This window comes from Calypte anna, chromosome 28 (assembly GCF_003957555.1).
Source record: "Calypte anna isolate BGI_N300 chromosome 28, bCalAnn1_v1.p, whole genome shotgun sequence".
Taxonomy (NCBI): Eukaryota; Metazoa; Chordata; class Aves; order Apodiformes; family Trochilidae; genus Calypte; species Calypte anna.
The window spans coordinates 5,187,630-5,203,618 of NC_044273.1; the positions used below are offsets into that span (position 1 = coordinate 5,187,630).

Sequence of the window (15,989 nt, forward strand, 5' to 3'; positions counted from 1 at the left end):
GTGTCCTTGGAGCAGGGGGCACACCCAGCAGCCCCCTGCCCCGAAGCCCCCTCCTCTCTTTGCCCCCCTCACTCCTCCAGCAGTTACACACCTCCTGATTTCCAACCTGAATTTATTCATGGCCGGTTTATACCCATTTGTTTACGTGCCAACACCGTTCTTCAGCTTAAATAGCTCTTTTCCATCCATAATATCTCCCCCCCCTCCCCGTATTTCAGCGGGTGCAATCATATCTCTTTTCAAGCTGTTCAGGAAAGAAAAATCCGAATTATTTAACCCTTGGGACACTGGGTGGTCTTGTGGGGAGAGAAAAGCTCTTTGTTCCTGCCCCGAGTCGCTGCCCTTCTGGGGGAGTTCTGGGGGGAGCTGCTGCTATACAGAGGGGAAACTGAGGCAGTGGTTGGGACCAGGATCAGGACTGTGGGTTTGCTGGATGGGTTCTGGGTGAAGATCCAGGAGGTGAAACCTTGGGAAGGCGGCGAGGTCCTGGCAGGGTTTGGTGCTGCAGGAGGAGGGGAGGGTGGTGAAGCCTCTTCATGAGCTCTGGTATTTTATGCTGGGTAATCCAAGGGATGTTTTATTCCAGGGAGTCCAAGGGAACGTGTTATTCCAGGGGATTCCCACACCTGTTATGCAAAGGGGTGGGCATTGGGAATGTTTCCCATTAAACCCAAACTGCCTCCATCGTCTGTCAGGGACACCCCGAGCTCCCTGCCCTGCGGCGGGGCCAGGGTGAGAATGTTTGCTCAGGCAGAGATGGAATATTTATAGGAGGGGGTGAACCAGCAGAGAGGGAAACGGGGCAGAAATAAAGATTCAGCAGCAAGGAAAAGCCAGGACAGAGCTGAGACAAAGTCACCCAGCTCAGGGGACACGTGGCCTCAGGGGTGACGGTGCCAAACACGGGGTCTGGTGTGTCCCCAGGGTGGGGGGGGCCGGGGTGTGGATGGGGACAAGGATGGGGACCGAGGTGCCACCATCTCTCAGCCAGCCTGGCAGGGGACACAGGGGTCTCTCCCACGCTCGGTGGGGCTGGGGTGCCCCGTGGGGGGGTCCCTGCAGCTCCCAAGCACCCAACTCCCCCCCAGTAGAAGGGGACTCAGCCCGCCAGCACCTCTCCCTGTCTGTGCCTTTTGTCACAGCTGATCAGCCTTAATGCAGCGATTTGTCAGTCCAGAGAAGGCCCTTGCAGTTTAGTTGATTTGTATTTTTTTTTTTTTTCCCCAGAAAAATATAATTACTATTGTTATTATTCCCCTGATAAGCAGCAGCCCTCCCGCTGGAGTCGCCTTCGCTGGGGCTTTAATAGCCGTCATTTAAAATAAATAATTAAAACAAAATAAAGTAAAATAAAAGGCAGAGAGAAGAGGCTTTTTGTACATTTTTTTTTGGGTATTGTTTTGCCTGCGTTTGAAAAGTGTTGCTCAGTAAATCCTGGCCCTTTGTGTTAATTTCCCACTGTAGTTACCTTGCCAGGGGCAGGGTTGGCACAAGGGGCTCGGGGAAAGGAGAGGGGAGGAGAGAGAGAAAAACCCTTCTTAATGAGTGCCCGGGGGCTCAGGAACGAGCTGGGGGGGGCTGGGGGCTGCCCCCCCCTCCTCCCCATATCCTGGGGCCCCCCTTCCCTTCCTGGGCTGCTTTGGGGTCACCCCAGGGGACAGCGCTGGGGACAGCCCGGGTGAGGAGTTTGGGGCAGCCTCAGCCCTGCTGGAGACTCAGGGGGGGTCTTAGAGCCCCGGATTCTGCTTTGGGGTGCAGGGGGGGTCTCAGAGCCCCATATTCTGTTTCGGGGTGTCCATCACCCCCCCAGGCCCACGCTGTCCCTGCTGACCACAGCCAGGGGGTTGTAAGGAGCGAGCAGGGCTCCCCTCAGCCTCTTCCCCACCAGGTTGTTCCCAGCCAGGACCAACCCAGGGCTGTGTTGGGATATCTTGGTTTTGTTGGGGTTTTTTTGGTCTTGTTTCTGTTGATTTTGTTGTGCTTTTTGTTTGGGTTTTTTTTTTTTGTTTGTTTGTTTGGTGGTTTTTGTTTGGGTTATTTTTTCATTTCGGTTTTTGTTTGTTTCCTGTTGGTTTTGTTGGGTTCTGGTTTTGTTTTGTTGCGGGGGTTTTTTGTTTGGTTTGTTTTTTTGTTTTTTATTGGTTTTGTTTCATTTTGTGTTTTGTGGGGCTTGTTTTGGTTTTTTGTTTGTTTTGGGGCTTTTTGCTGTCGTTTTTTGCTGGTTTTTTGTTCTTTGTGGGGGTTTTTTGTTTGTTTTTGGTTTTTTTTTGTTGTTGTTTTGTTGTTTTGGTTTGATTTTTGTTTTGTGTTTTTGTTTCATTTTGTTTTTCGAGTTTTTGTCTCCTTTTGTTTTTCTTGTCTTTGTTTCACTCCATTTTTCACCTGCGCATTTTGGGTTTGTTTTTGTTTTTTTGCGTTTTTTGTTGGGTTTTTTTTTCCCATTCGTTTGGGTTTTTTTGGGGGGGCTGCCTGACCAAACCCCCCCCCCCAATTCCCTCTCAACCCCCCCGTGTCTTTTTTTCCTCCTCCAGGTTCCACCGGGGGGATTACACGGTTGAGGTGAGCATCAACGACTACCTGGACATCTACTGCCCGCACTACGAGGCGCCGCTGCCCGAGCGCATGGAGCGCTACGTGCTCTACATGGTGAGCTACGAGGGGCACCTCTCCTGCGACCACCGGCACCGCGGCTTCAAACGCTGGGAGTGCAACCGCCCCGACTCCCCCAACGGGCCCCTCAAGTTCTCCGAGAAATTCCAGCTCTTCACCCCCTTCTCCTTGGGCTTCGAGTTCCGACCCGGCCACGAGTATTATTACATCTGTGAGTAAAAGGGGTCAGGGGGCTCCTTGGTGTGTGTGGTGTTCAGATCCGTTCTTTTTGGTGACCCAAAACCCCCCTGAGTTCGGTTCTTTTTGGTGACCCAAAACCCCCTGAGCTTGGTTCTTTTTGGTGACCCGAAACCCCCTGAGCTTGGTTCTTTTTCCTCACTGAGCTCGATTCTTTTGGTGACCCAAAACCCCCTGAGCTTGGTTCTTTTTCCTCACTGAGCTCGATTCTTTTGGTGACCCAAAACCCCCTGAGCTTGGTTCTTTTTGGTGACCCGAAACCTCGCTGAGCTTGGTTCTGTCTGATGACCCGAAACCTCCCTGAGCTCGGTTCTTTTTCCTCACTGAGCTCGGTTCTTTCTGGTGACCCAAAACCCCCCTGAGCTTGGTTCTGTCTGGTGACCCAAAACCCCACTGAGCTCGTTTTTTTTTTTTTGGTTCTTTTTCTTCCCTGAGCTCGGTTCTTTCTGGTGACCCAAAACCCCCCTGAGTTCAGTTCTTTCTGGTGACCCAAAACCCCACTGAGCTCAGTTCTTCTTGATGACCCAAAGCCCCACTGAGCTTGATTCTTTTTCCTCACTGAGCTCGGTTCTGTCTGGTGACCCAAAACCTCGTTGAGCTCGGTTCTTCTTGATGACCCAGACCACCCCTGAGCTCTGTTCTTCTTCCTCCCTGAGCTCAGTTCTTTTTGGTGACCCAAAACCCCACTGAGCTCAGTTCTGTCTGGTGACCCAAAACCCCGCTGAGCTCCTGCTCCACCTCAGGGTCCCCCTCCATCCTCCACCAGCTGTGAGCAGCCGGGGTGTCCCTGTGCCTCTCCCTGTGACCAGAGCTCCCCATGGATGCAGGACTTGGTCTCGCCCCCATGGGATGACAACCCAGAAAGCTTAAAACCAATTATACCCCAATCAAAATGACCCCAAATGCTGGGGGGGGGGTGCCCCTCCCCACACTATCCATTCCCTTATCTGCCTTATTATTTCTGCCCCTTTTTCCTGAAGCCTCTGTTTTCAGCCCACTTAATTTGTTCCTTTTATCTATATTAAATTACCATTTTTTTCACCCCCCCCTTTCTCTCTCTTCTCCCCCTGCAAAATGTCACTCGCCAAATGACTGCATCAACAACTCTCTCTTCTTCCCCCCCCCGACCCCCCCAACCCCGGCCCCGTTTTATTTCATTTTATTTATTTATTTTTTATTTTTTAATGTCGTTAGGGAGAGATTACACAGAAGTAAACGGTGAAGCTGATCATTGCTAAACCAGTTAGAATTCCCCTCATGCGGAACATTAGAAATTATGCCTCTTTGAGGCACCCTATTTAGCAGACATGAAAGAAAAGAAATTACCTCCTCCTCGAGCTGGCAAATTGGAATGCCATTAACCTCCCGGGCACAGGGACAGCTCCTGTGTGCCCTGCCCCGGGTCAAGGGCACCCCCACAGCCCCAGGGATGGAGAGAGACGGGGTGGGGGGCCTGGGGTGTGGGAACACAGGACATGGGAACACACAGGTCATGGGAGCACACAGAACATGGGAACACACAGCACATGGGGACACACAGGACGTGGGAACACACAGAACATGGGAACACACAGCACATGGGAACACACAGGTCATGGGAACACACAGCACATGGCAACACATAGGACATGGAAGCACACAACATGGGAACATGCAGCACATGGGAGCACACAGGTCATGGGAACACACAAGTCATGAGAACATACAGGACATAGGAACATACAGGACATGGGAACATAGCACATGGGAACACACAGGACAGGGGAACATACAGGACATGGGAACACACAGGACATGGGAACACACAGGACATGGGAACAGACAGGACGTGGGAACACGCAGAACGTGGGAACACACAGCACATGGCAACACACAGGACATGGCAACACACAGGACATGGGAACACACAGGACATCATGGCAACACACAGCATGTCACGACATGTCATGACACAACATGGCTCGGGTTGGCATCCCAGCAGTGCCACAGGGAGGGTCCTGGTGTACCCAGACCCTCGTGGTGTCCCTGCCCTCACGGGCTCTGCTCTGGTCCCATGGGGGGGCTGAGCTGTTGCCATCTCCCCCACCCCCTCTAACCCCCCTCTTTCCTGGGCTTCTCTGCAGCTGCATCCCCCCCCAACACGGTGGACAAGCCCTGCCTGAAGCTGAAGGTTTATGTTCGGCCAACGAGTGAGTGGAGGGGCTGTGGGGGGGAGAAAAACTTCCCCGTGGGGTGAGGGGGATGTTCCCAAAGCTCCCGATGCTCCTGGATGTGCCAGGAGGGTCCCTGGGGGGGGAATCCCTCCCCACAGGGTGAGGGGGATGCTGCTGGTGGTCCTGGGGTAGTCGGGACCGTGGAGGGGGACAAGGAGCCCCATGTCCCATCCTGGGGACACCTGGATGGGGACGGTGCCCACAGCCAGTGATGGGGGGGCTGGGGGACTGGTGGTGTCTGGGGTGAGTTGCTGTGGTGGACACTTGCTGGTGAGTTTCAGATGGGGGAAAAAAAATGAATAATAATAATAATAATCTCTGCACAGTGGCTACTTTTCAGAATCAAATAACTCAGCCATTTAAAAAAACAAATTAATAATTTTCTTCTCCTGTTAACGTGTAATTAGCAAATGGCAGCAGCTCTCCCTGGGGAAGGGCTGAGTGCCTGCAAAATGTCACCATTTAAAAGGATGTCTTTCTTTTTTTTTTTTTTTTATTTCCATGGCTTTAAAATAAAACCCAATATAATGAAACCATCTGTAAAAAATCATCCTGTTTTGTTCAGGACTGGGGAATAATAGGGGGGAAAAACCCTCTCCTGATAGTATTGCTCAGTGTTTTAATAACTCTGAGATTTTATTCGGCTGATGCCTCAGGGAGAGGGGGTGCAGGGGGTCCCCTTGCTGCCCACCCCCCCTGAGCCAGCTCGCTGCTCCAGCTCTGGCCTTTGGGAACCTGAGCATCCTCGAATCATCGAATTCTGTAAAATCCCACGAATCCTCAGATGGTGCCAGGGTTTGGTGGTGGGGAGGGGGGGTCAATACCCTTCTCCAGCTGCTGGCTCACCCTTCCTTCTCTCTTCTCCCCAGACGATTCCCTCTACGAGTCCCCGGAGCCCATTTTCACCAGCAACAACTCCTGCTGCAGCCTCAGGGTCCCGCACGCCGCGCTGGCGGTGGTGCCCGTTGTCTGGACGCTCCTGGCATCGTAGCACCCACCCCCACCGACGGGGAGAGCAGCTCCAGGGAGGAAAAGGGGGGAAGGAAAGGAGCAGCTGGGGGGGGGACGACAGATTGTGGCCACCCCGAGTCCTCGTCACCTCGAATCGGTGCTGCTGGCGAGGAGCTGGCGCGGGTCCTGCCACCCCAGGGAGTCCCCGTCCTCCCTCACCTCTGCTGGGGTCATCGCTGCCCCACGGGACGGATCCTGTGGCCTCCCCCTCCCCCCCAGCCCCAATTTGGATGTTGCTTTTTACATTTCTAGACCAAATACCGAGTCCTCCTTTGGTGGTTTGTTTTTTTTCTTGGTTTTTTTTTTTGTTTTTTTTTTTGTTCTTTTTGTCATCGTTGTTGTCGCTGGGTTTTTTCTTTTGTTCTGTGCTTTTTGTTTGTTTGTGTGGTTTTTTGGTTGGTTTTTGTTTTTTTTTTTTTTTAAAGAGAAAATATTTTTATTTTTATTTGCTGGGTTGTTGCAGCCCGGGTGTCCCTGTGCCAGACTGACCCGTGGGGGGCCGGGCTCAGCCCCCTCCCACCCAGCTCCTCACCAGGGTGGCTGCCGTGGCGCTGGCCGTGGCAGTGCCAGGACGCCGGGGGGGACAGACACCCACCATGGTGCCACCAACTGCTGGGGCACAGACTCCTTCCCCTCCTGGCCACGGTGCTGGCAGAAGGACATCGCGATGCTGGCCCCGCCGTGCCCCCCCTGCCACCCCCCGGGCACGGGGCCGCAGGGATGGGGGTCCCGGATGGACACGAGTGTCTGCTGAGCACCCACGGGGGTGACCCTGGCCCCACGGCTCGTGCCACTGATGTCACTGCTGTCCCCGTGGGAACTGGGAGCACAACACAAGTGGCAACGCAGTGTGGACGGTACCGAGGGGAGCACCGGGAACCGGGAGCATTGGGAATGGCCAGCGGGCACTGGGAGCACTGGGAATGGCCAGCGGACACTGGGAGCACTGGGAATGGCTGGCAGGCACCAGGAGCACCAGGAATGGCCGGCATGGAATGGGCAAAACCAGCACCAGGAGTGGGCAGCGTGGAGAGCACCGGGAGCACCGGGAGTGGCCATCGGGCACCGGGAGCACCGCCGGGCGCTGGGAGCCGGCGGGCTGGGCTTGCCCAGGAGCCAGGATGGTTCTGAGGGTGCTGGGCTGGATGGAGCCAGGAGCAGCGTGAGGGCATCACCAGCGTTGCAGCTTTTCCTCCTCCACAGCCTCTGCCCCCACACCGCAGGGTGCCAGGACCCCTCTGTGGGGTCCCTCTGTGGGACCCTCACGGCACCCCCGGGGCTCCGGGCTGGGCTTGGGGATTTTTTTCCTTTTTCTTCTTTGCATTAAAGAGCAAAACCCACCCAAAGCCCCAAGCTGAGGTTGACCCTGAGCCCGGGGATGGCCGGTCCCCAGGGAGGGGTCCCCCCACAGCCTGACCCCTCCTTGCCTTAAATCTGGGGCTGTCCCACCCAGGGAGGGGTCCCACAAAGTCCCCCTCCCCGTGCCCTGGGGGTCGGTGGTCCCAGGGGACAATGACAATGGGCTCAGACTGGCCAGAGCCCCTTCTGTGGGTGCTTTTCTAGGGTCCCCCAGACCCCTCCAGCAGCGGGGGGCGGGGGCCCATCCCTGTACATACAGCGCTATACTGTGAGCGGTTTGGTTTGGGTTTGGTTTTTTTTATGTATTGTTGAGAATGAATTTTATGGAAGGGTTTATTTTATTTTTATTTTATTTTTATTTTTTAGACTAGGAAGCTGAACTCTCGCAATAAGCTCATCTCGACCATCTGAAAAATACAAAAAAAAAAAACATTAAAAAAAAAAACAAAAAAAGGGAATTAAAAAAAAAAAAAAAAATCGCATCCCTGCCGTCCTGTCCCCCCCTGTCCCCGTGTGTCCAGACCAGGTCGTGGTTCATGAAGGTGAAGGAAAGCAGCGTGTGTTGATTTAGGGGATGAGGGAGGAGAAGGGCACCCACCCAGCCGGGCGCCGAGCACCCACCCGGGCTCTGCCGGCCCAACCCGGCCTTTGGTCTGTGTTTTATATATATATAGATTATATATATAAATATCTATATTGTGTACAGCGACTGTGGGAGAGTGGAGAAGCCAGCTGGGGGGGGAGCTGGGGGGCTGCACTGGGGCCGGGCCGTGTCCCCCTGCCCTGGCTCTGCCGCTCGGTCCCGTCCCGCCTCGCTTCGCCCGCAGCCACGCGCTTCCGTCCTGACGTTGTGCTGATGGTCCCCGGATCACCCCCCATCGGGAGTCTGTATTTTTTTATAATAAAATAAAAATCCATGTCGTGTCACAGAGGTGCCTTTCCCTCCCGCCGTCACCTGGGAGGGGGCTGGGGGGGGAACTGGAGGGGACTGGAGGGGACTGGAGGGACCAGCGTTGGCTCTGGGGGAGTCGAGTGGGGTTCAGAGGGGACCCCACTCATCTCCATCCCCACTCCCTGAGCATCCCTGTCCCCTGGTGCCATGGGGCTGAGCCTCCAGACCGCTCTGCTGGGTGGTGTGTTAATTACGGGAAGGATTTAATTACCACGTTAATGAATAATAATGAATATGAAATTAATTAATAGGCAATTGTTGATGGTACTTAATTATTGGAGGCGATGCAGCCCAGCAGGTGGGTGCTTGGGACTGGGATGCTCCAGCATCTCCTGGGTGCTGCCACAGCCCCGGCTGCTCACCAGCCTGCCTCTGCCTCAGTTTCCCCCACGCTGGGATGGCACCAGGCCACCAACAGCTGACATCCTGGGAGGCCACGAGTCCATCACCAGTGTCCTGTGCCATCCCCCACTCCATGGAAGCCCCGGGTATCCCCATCAGGAACTTTTCTGGGTGCTGAGGGTGATTCCTGGTGTTCAACGCCTGTTGCAGCATTAGCAGAATAGCAACAAATCTGCTGTTAATTAATCCGAGGCTCTGAAGTTTGCCACGAGAGGGTGAAAGACTAATTTGGCTTTTTAATAAGTGCAGCCTGGAATCACCGAGGCCGGTGCCACTGCCGGCTCTACCAGAACCAGGGAAAGAGCTTGGCAGGGACTTGCCAAAAAGAGGGGGGAAAAAAAAGAGAAAAAAGTAATTTTTTTAAACCGTCTCAGTCAGGTTTTTTTTTTTTTTTTGAGGCCTGACTCATGATTTTTTAAGATGGGGGGTTGGAAATACAGAGTTAAAAATAGCAAACTGGCAGGCACGAGGCTGAGACCGATCATCGTTAGTAATTAATTAATGGAGCTGAAGATTTTCAAGGCCTGCTGAAAGGGATCGCTGAGATCAGGCAGATCAGGCAGCCCGGTGGCTCTTGTGGAGAGCTTGGAGTTGAGGATTCATGGGGATGGAGACCTGGGCCAGCCCTGGCTGCTCCAGTGGCTGCATCCCACTGGGGCTGATCCTGCTCTGGGAATCGCACCCAAACCCAGACACCCCCCAGGTGTCACCCCCCCAGGTGTCACCCCGGCACAGCTCAGGCCTTCATCATCTTTAATTTGGGGCTGCCAGGGCACAAGACGTGCTCGGAGGTCTCCCCAGCCTCGTGGCCAAGGGGATGTGGGGACCCTCTGCAGCAGCCAGGTGCTGCCCAGGGAAGCAGGGTCATTAACACAACCGCTAATTGGGGCTGGAACAGGGATCCCGGAGGTCCCGGTGCAGTGTCTCCTCCCGGGAGCTGGGCTGGGGACGTTCCAAACCCGAGCACCCCACGGGCAGCACCCACAGGTCAGGCTGTGGGGAGTGGGAACTTTTCCCGTCTCTTTCCTGAGTGAAATGTCTGGCACTGCTGGAAAACCGGGATTTCCTCTGCACGCTGACCCGGAGAAATGAAACACGTCTTAAATCTCTCCAGGAGGAAACAGCCCCCGGCCCCATCACCCCCCAGTATCCGTCCTCCCAGCTGCTATTGGGATTTAGCCGGCAGCTGGGGGATGGGGAGGGGGTCTTGAGCCCCCAGTCCCGGCGTGCAGCTCTCCCAGCAGAGCCTCCCCAACTCACCCTACGCTGCTCCGGGCTCCATTGCAGCATTTCGGCCTTTAATTTTTATTTTTTTTCCCTTCTACTCCCCTGGCAGCCCCGTGCAACCTCCCACCTGGCACCACGTCCTGGCTGTGGCCGAGGTGCGGGGGTCTGGGGAGGTCTGGGTGCAGCTCACCCCTACCCAGGGCACCTTCAGGGAGTCACCGAACCATTTGGGCTGGAGAGAAACCCTGGAAACTCATCGAGCCCAAGCGTTAGCCCGGTACTACCAAGGCCACCACTAAACCGTGGCCCCCAGCCCCTCCCTGCCCACCTCCAGACCCCACCTCGGCCATCCAGGAAACGAAGACAAACTCCGAGCATCCCCCACAAAGACCCCTGGCAGCTCCAGAGCTTTTCCGGGGAGCAATTCCCCCTCCCTCCAGGCACGGAGTGAGCATCCATCCCCCTCGGCGAGCTCCTCTCTCGCCAGGTAACCGGCATTATATTCGGCCCGATTGCTCCAGCATGATCCTCCCGAATGGTGCTCAGCGGGGACGCGGCGTCTTATGTAAAATACAAGCCCCTGGGTGAGCCTTTTAATAGCGATGGCTCCTGCCCGGGGGGCGGGGGGGCTGTCGGCTGCCACGCCGGTGCCAAGAAATGATTGAAAAGTTGGGGCTCGCCGTAGGAAACACCCTGCTGGGGGGAACAACGTGTTTTCATTCCCCTGCCAGGTAACAAATGAAAAGAATTGCTGTGAATGCTAATGGGGCTGCGGAGGCTGCGGGGATCGGAGCCGGGGCTGGGGTGGGGGGGTGGGGGCAGAACGGACAGGGGGGTCCGGCCCCAAGAGCACTGGAGATGCTGGGGGACCCCGGTCTTGGCACCCCTGGTAGATGGCACAGACCGGCTGGGGGGTGCTGCAGGGAGGACGCTGTGCCAAAAAACCGCTTTTTTTGCATCCAAACACACCTGGGGGAACGTGTCTTCCCCCTCCCCCATCCCAGAATTCCCTTTTGGCGGGAGGTCCCATCCCGGCTGTCGCCATCCCTGTGACACGGCCCTGTGGCACCGGGTCCCGGCCGGGCTGAGCTGCTGGTGAAGGGAGGCGAGGGGGGAAGCGATGGGTAAACAGAGCTGAGGAGCCCTCACCCACCCCCCTGAATATTTTATATCACACACCAAGAAAAGACACTCGGGTTTCAATGATTTATAAAGGAAGATCATGGAGAGGTTTCTATAAAATATGTAGGGCTCCTAATCCCGACATCATCAAGCCAAGAGGACTGGGATCATATATTACCTTCCCAAGAGCCCCGCCGGCTGCAGGGACGCGCCTGACACATAAAAGTGTGTTTACAGCGCTGGGCTCCTCTCGGGAGAGGTAAATCACGGCGGGGCGGGGAGGGGAAAGGGAGCCGGAAATTAAGTGGTAATTTCTGTCCGTCAGGACAGGGGAAGGGGTGAGGGGCTTGAGGGGCCCCAGGATCCCCATCCCGCAGCCACGCGGTGGGTGCAGGGATGCTCTGGGTGCACTGCTGCTCATTCTCCCCTGGGGGTGCCAACCCCTCAGTGACACCCACCGAACCATGGACCAAGAGATGCCACCAGGGATGGGGCTTCCACGGGGCAGGGCAGGAGCAGACCCGCAGGGATCCACCCTTGGGGGTCCCGTGGTTCCATCCCTTCACCCCATCCTTCGAGGGTCATTTTTTTTAATTTTTTTTTTAATTTTTTTCTTTCCTGCAGAAGGCACGCACTGAGCTGGCGAGGGCCTGGGCAGCTTCTGGCAACGGTGGCGGGGATTTGGCATGCGGCGGCGGGAGCCAGCAGCCGATGGGGCCCCGGCCGCCGCGTTATTAAGGGATTAGCAAGTTGTCTTGGCGCTCAATTGTAGATAAGTGCCGCATTTTGTATTATCTTTTCACGCTGCACCGCGAAGGATGACAAAGAGACAACATGGGTGTCATGGCCTTCAGCATATCATTAAGGGTAATTTGTCTTGCGGGGAGGGGGAGGGCGAAGGGAGAGAGGGAAGGAGAGGAGGCAAGGGAGGAGAGGGAAAGGCAGCCCGGGAGGAGAGAGGGGATTAAAAACTAAGGAGAGGAGATTAGGAGTGAAACGCGAACTGTATTCAGAGGCAGCCAGGCAGGGAGAAGCAAATAGCCGAGGAGGGGGCGACTGTTCCGGGGGGCTCAGCCCGGCAGCGGGGGCCGAGCCAAAGCCCCAGGGCTGGGAGAGAGGAGGCAGGAAGGTGGGCAGGGAGTGGGGGGACACTCAGAGACCCCCTCCTCTTCCTTTCCAGCCCTGAATCCATCCCCAGCATCCATCACATGCATTAATCTGTAATAACGAGCCCGGGGTCACAGGCAATAAGATGCACACGGGGGAGTCCAGGGAATCCATTTCATGACTGAATAACCATCGGCATCAGCTCGGGGGGCTCCTGGGGGGGCTGAGGGCACGGCGGGGGGATGGTGGGGCATGGCGACAACTTGGTGCAGCCTCCTCCTCGGTGCAGCCCCCCTCGCCCATCCTCGGGGCAGTGCCCATGCACCGGGGGCTGCTCCCCCCCCCCCCAGCAGCCAAGGGGAAAAGAAAGAATGAGAGCAGGAGGAAAATCTGACAGCGACCCAGACAAGCCCCCAGGCTGGGAGGAGCAGGGACTGCACTGGGGGTGGTTTGCTCAATCGATCAATCAATCAATCAATCAATCGTCAGGGTGGGACTTGATGAGGGGCAGGTGGCTTTTTTTTTTTTTTTTTTTTTAGGGGGCAGAGAAGGGAAAGGGGCATCTGGGGATAGTCGGGTGGAACCACGGTCACTGCCACCAGGAGCTGCCAGCCTGACCTGGGGGAGAAGGAACCCTGTGCCCGCGGCTCTCCCCGCCTCCACCTTGGGACCAGGGACACCCAGGAACCCCCCGCGGGCCCCCAGGTACCACCGTGCTCCCCTAGCCCCTTCCTCCATCCCAGGGACCGAGGCCCCCGGGGATGGGGACAGGGCATCCTCCTGCACCCCCTCCCTCCCCTCCCCTTCTGATAATCCTATTTTTGAACCAGGGGATTAGGATCAATACCTCCCTCCTAATGCTGTGGTAATACAGTGTTACACCGCCAGCGCCAGTTCCCTGCTGAAACACTTAAGGTAGTTTAAACCCATTTGTGCCGGGGAGTGCCGTGAATCCACAACGAGCTCCTCGCCCGGCCAGGCGGCACGCTGGGCGCTGCCCCGGCTGCTGCTGGCCAAATCCGGCCCTGGGTGGCCACAGCCAGTGGTCCTTTGAGCCCGGGGGACTCCTGGCCCCCGAGGGGACCGTGCTGTGATGGGGCTTGTGAGCACCGGGGCCACCTTGCAGCTGAGCCCTGGGGGTGGTGACCCCCCAGGGGGTTTGGGTGACCCCAGCTCTGCCCCTCGGTGGCCCCGGTGTGTGGCTGGGGGGATCTCGTCCATCTCTTGCTCCAAACTGGCTGAGGGGTTTGAAGGCAAACTCCCAGGGAATAGAAACACAAATATTTCCAGCCGGTGCTATAATTATGAATTAGAGCAAAGCTCTGTCTTTATTAGGTGCTAATAGAGATAAAGGGGGTTTTGAAATGCAAGGCACAGCCAGAGAAATGCTAATTCACCCGGAGACCTTCCTTGCTCCCCACACCGGAGAACTGAGGTTTCAAGACAACTTCACTCCAAAAAAAAAAAAAAAAAAAAAAAAGAAAAAAAAAATCCCAGTGGAGAAAACCCTGAGCACCCTCTCAGGAGGTTCATGAAGCAGGAGGAGGGACACAGCAGGCCTCAGGCATCAGCTATGCCAGCAAACCCCAGCCCCGGGTTTGGGGGTTGAGGTTTTGTCACCCCAAATCTCTGTTGTTGTTTTTTTCCATTTTCTCCCATATCGATTTTCCATCATGCACAGAGAAAGGAGATGATCCTGGCTGAGCCAGCCTGGTTCTTGCCACTGCTTGGCCAAAAAAGTCAGAAAAGTGCCCAGGGTCACTGGCATCTGTGCAGGGGGATCTCCCTTCCATGCCTGGGGCATCCTCTCCTTCTCCTCTCCATCCTCTCCTCCCTGGTTTTGGGGAATCCCAAGCTCCCTGTCCCAGCTGCTGGGACCACCACAGGGGGCTGGGTGGGACCTTGGCAGGATGGGCAGCAGACCCTGCACCCAGATCCTGGGCTCATCCCTGTGCTGGATTCCAGCACCCAGGATCCATCCCTCTCTGCTCAGAGTGGTTTTTCAATTAAAAATATCCCTTAATAACCCTCAGAGGGGTTTTTATTTCCTTCCCTTTTTTTGCACGTTTTTTTCCTTAAATAAATCCATTATGAGGAGCTTAGAGCTGTGTGTAAACCGGCAAGGGACGATTGGAGGATTAGGGATCGGCGCTGTCCTGGTGTGAGGAGCAAAGAGAAGGGATTCCTGACGGGAACTCTGCATCCAGCCGGCTCCGGGAGCAGCGGGGAGACCCCGGTGCCAGCAAAGGGGGGTCCTGGAGCAGACCCTCGTGGCTGTCTGTGCTCGTGCTGCACTCCCCCCCCCGTCTGGTTTGGCATAAGAATCATTTTGGTTTGGGACTCCCCCCGTGTTCTGCTCCCTCCTTTCCAGGCAGCTGATCAGGGTGCTGAGCATCCTGGAGGGGTGGGGTGGGGGGACAGTGCAGGCAGGGAGTGTTTCACTCCCTCTGCCAGGGATAATCAGCACGTTTGCCATGTTCCTGACCCCAAAACGACAAGGAAATTGTGCACAAAACCAATAGATTTTAGCCACACGCCTGCCGAGAGATATAAATAAAACCCAGACGGGGATCTGTGTGCTGGGATGGGGAATGGATTCAGGACACGAGCAGGGATGGGGAAGGAGTTGCTGGGGGTCAGGATGGGGTGATCCACCTGGTGTGTGGTGGTGATACTTGGGGTGGCTTTTTGGGGACCAATTCTGACTTTCTTGGAACCAGCCAACCTGAGCTGCTTCGGGTGGAAAACTCATGGCCTGGGGAAAACCCAGGTGTGAACAGAGAGCTGGACTGAGTTCCAGGTGTGAGCACAGGGAAAGCTGGAGCAGGTTGCAGGTGTGAGCACAGGGATGGTTGGAGCATCCCCGGGACAGCTCAGCCCACACCCCCGTGCTGGAACCCTCCAAGCCCCTGCTCATCCTCTTGCTTTAACGCACCACCTCTATTTATTCTGCTCCTGTAACTGTAAAATTGATTTTCTTGCAACAAGACTCTTGTCTTTCTCTGCCGAACGTGCCCCAACGCTCCGACATAAGACACTGGCAATTTTTAATTAGTTTCCTTTATACCTCCTGCCTCCCCACCCAGGCGTGTGGAACCAGAACAGGGGGCCCGAAAGGGAGCAGGAGCCAGGGGTGACGAAGCCTTTTTTATTCTTGATATGATTATTAATAATAATACACATCGTTTAGCTAACGAGGGCAGGGTGGTTACTGCGGGTTTGGGCTGTAGGGCTGGGGGGGCATCTTGTGATCCTGAAGTAGCCCCTGTGAGCAGCTTCTGGCCTGGACTGCAACCCCCTCCCCTGACTTCAAACCTGCTTTGCTGAGACCCCATCCCAGCCCCTCGGCCCCAGGAAGGTGGAGGGGAAAGTGTTGAAGCCCCTTGAGGGCTGCCCCTGGCCCAGCCAGGGACTAATTGGCAGAGCCTCATTTCCCATCACGCCCCTGCTAACGAGCCCAGGGTTATTAAAGCCTTAACAGAGAGGGTTGCAGGGAACTGTGGCCTTTGCTGACCCCAACCCAGCCTCACAGGAGATGTGGCAGCTCCGGGGAGGGTCTTCAGCTGCCCTTTGGCCCTCCCCCCCCCCAGCCCCTAGAAGCCTTGGGTGATGCTCCAGGGACACTGCAGCTGAGGTGCCAGCACTGCGTGGCCTTCCCTGGCTCAGAGGTCACCAATCCCCCCTCCCAGCATCCTGGTGCCTCCCCCAGCCCCCCCAGGACACTCACTGCTCTTCCCCCGAGGCTGTGG

At 55.9% G+C, this 15,989-nt stretch overlaps 1 protein-coding gene across 1 annotated transcript in view; it reads left to right on the top strand.

The window, feature by feature from the left end:
• EFNA2 (ephrin A2) overlaps nt 1-6,334 on the top strand; it is a 32,662-nt gene extending 26,328 nt beyond the window's left edge. The window contains exons 2-4 of the mRNA XM_030466466.1: nt 2,532-2,821; nt 4,971-5,036; nt 5,930-6,334. Of these exons, the coding sequence (XP_030322326.1) occupies nt 2,532-2,821; nt 4,971-5,036; nt 5,930-6,051 (478 nt within the window). The 3' untranslated portion in view covers nt 6,052-6,334. The remainder of the gene's footprint in view (nt 1-2,531; nt 2,822-4,970; nt 5,037-5,929) is intronic.
• The last annotated feature ends 9,655 nt before the right edge of the window (nt 6,335-15,989 follow it).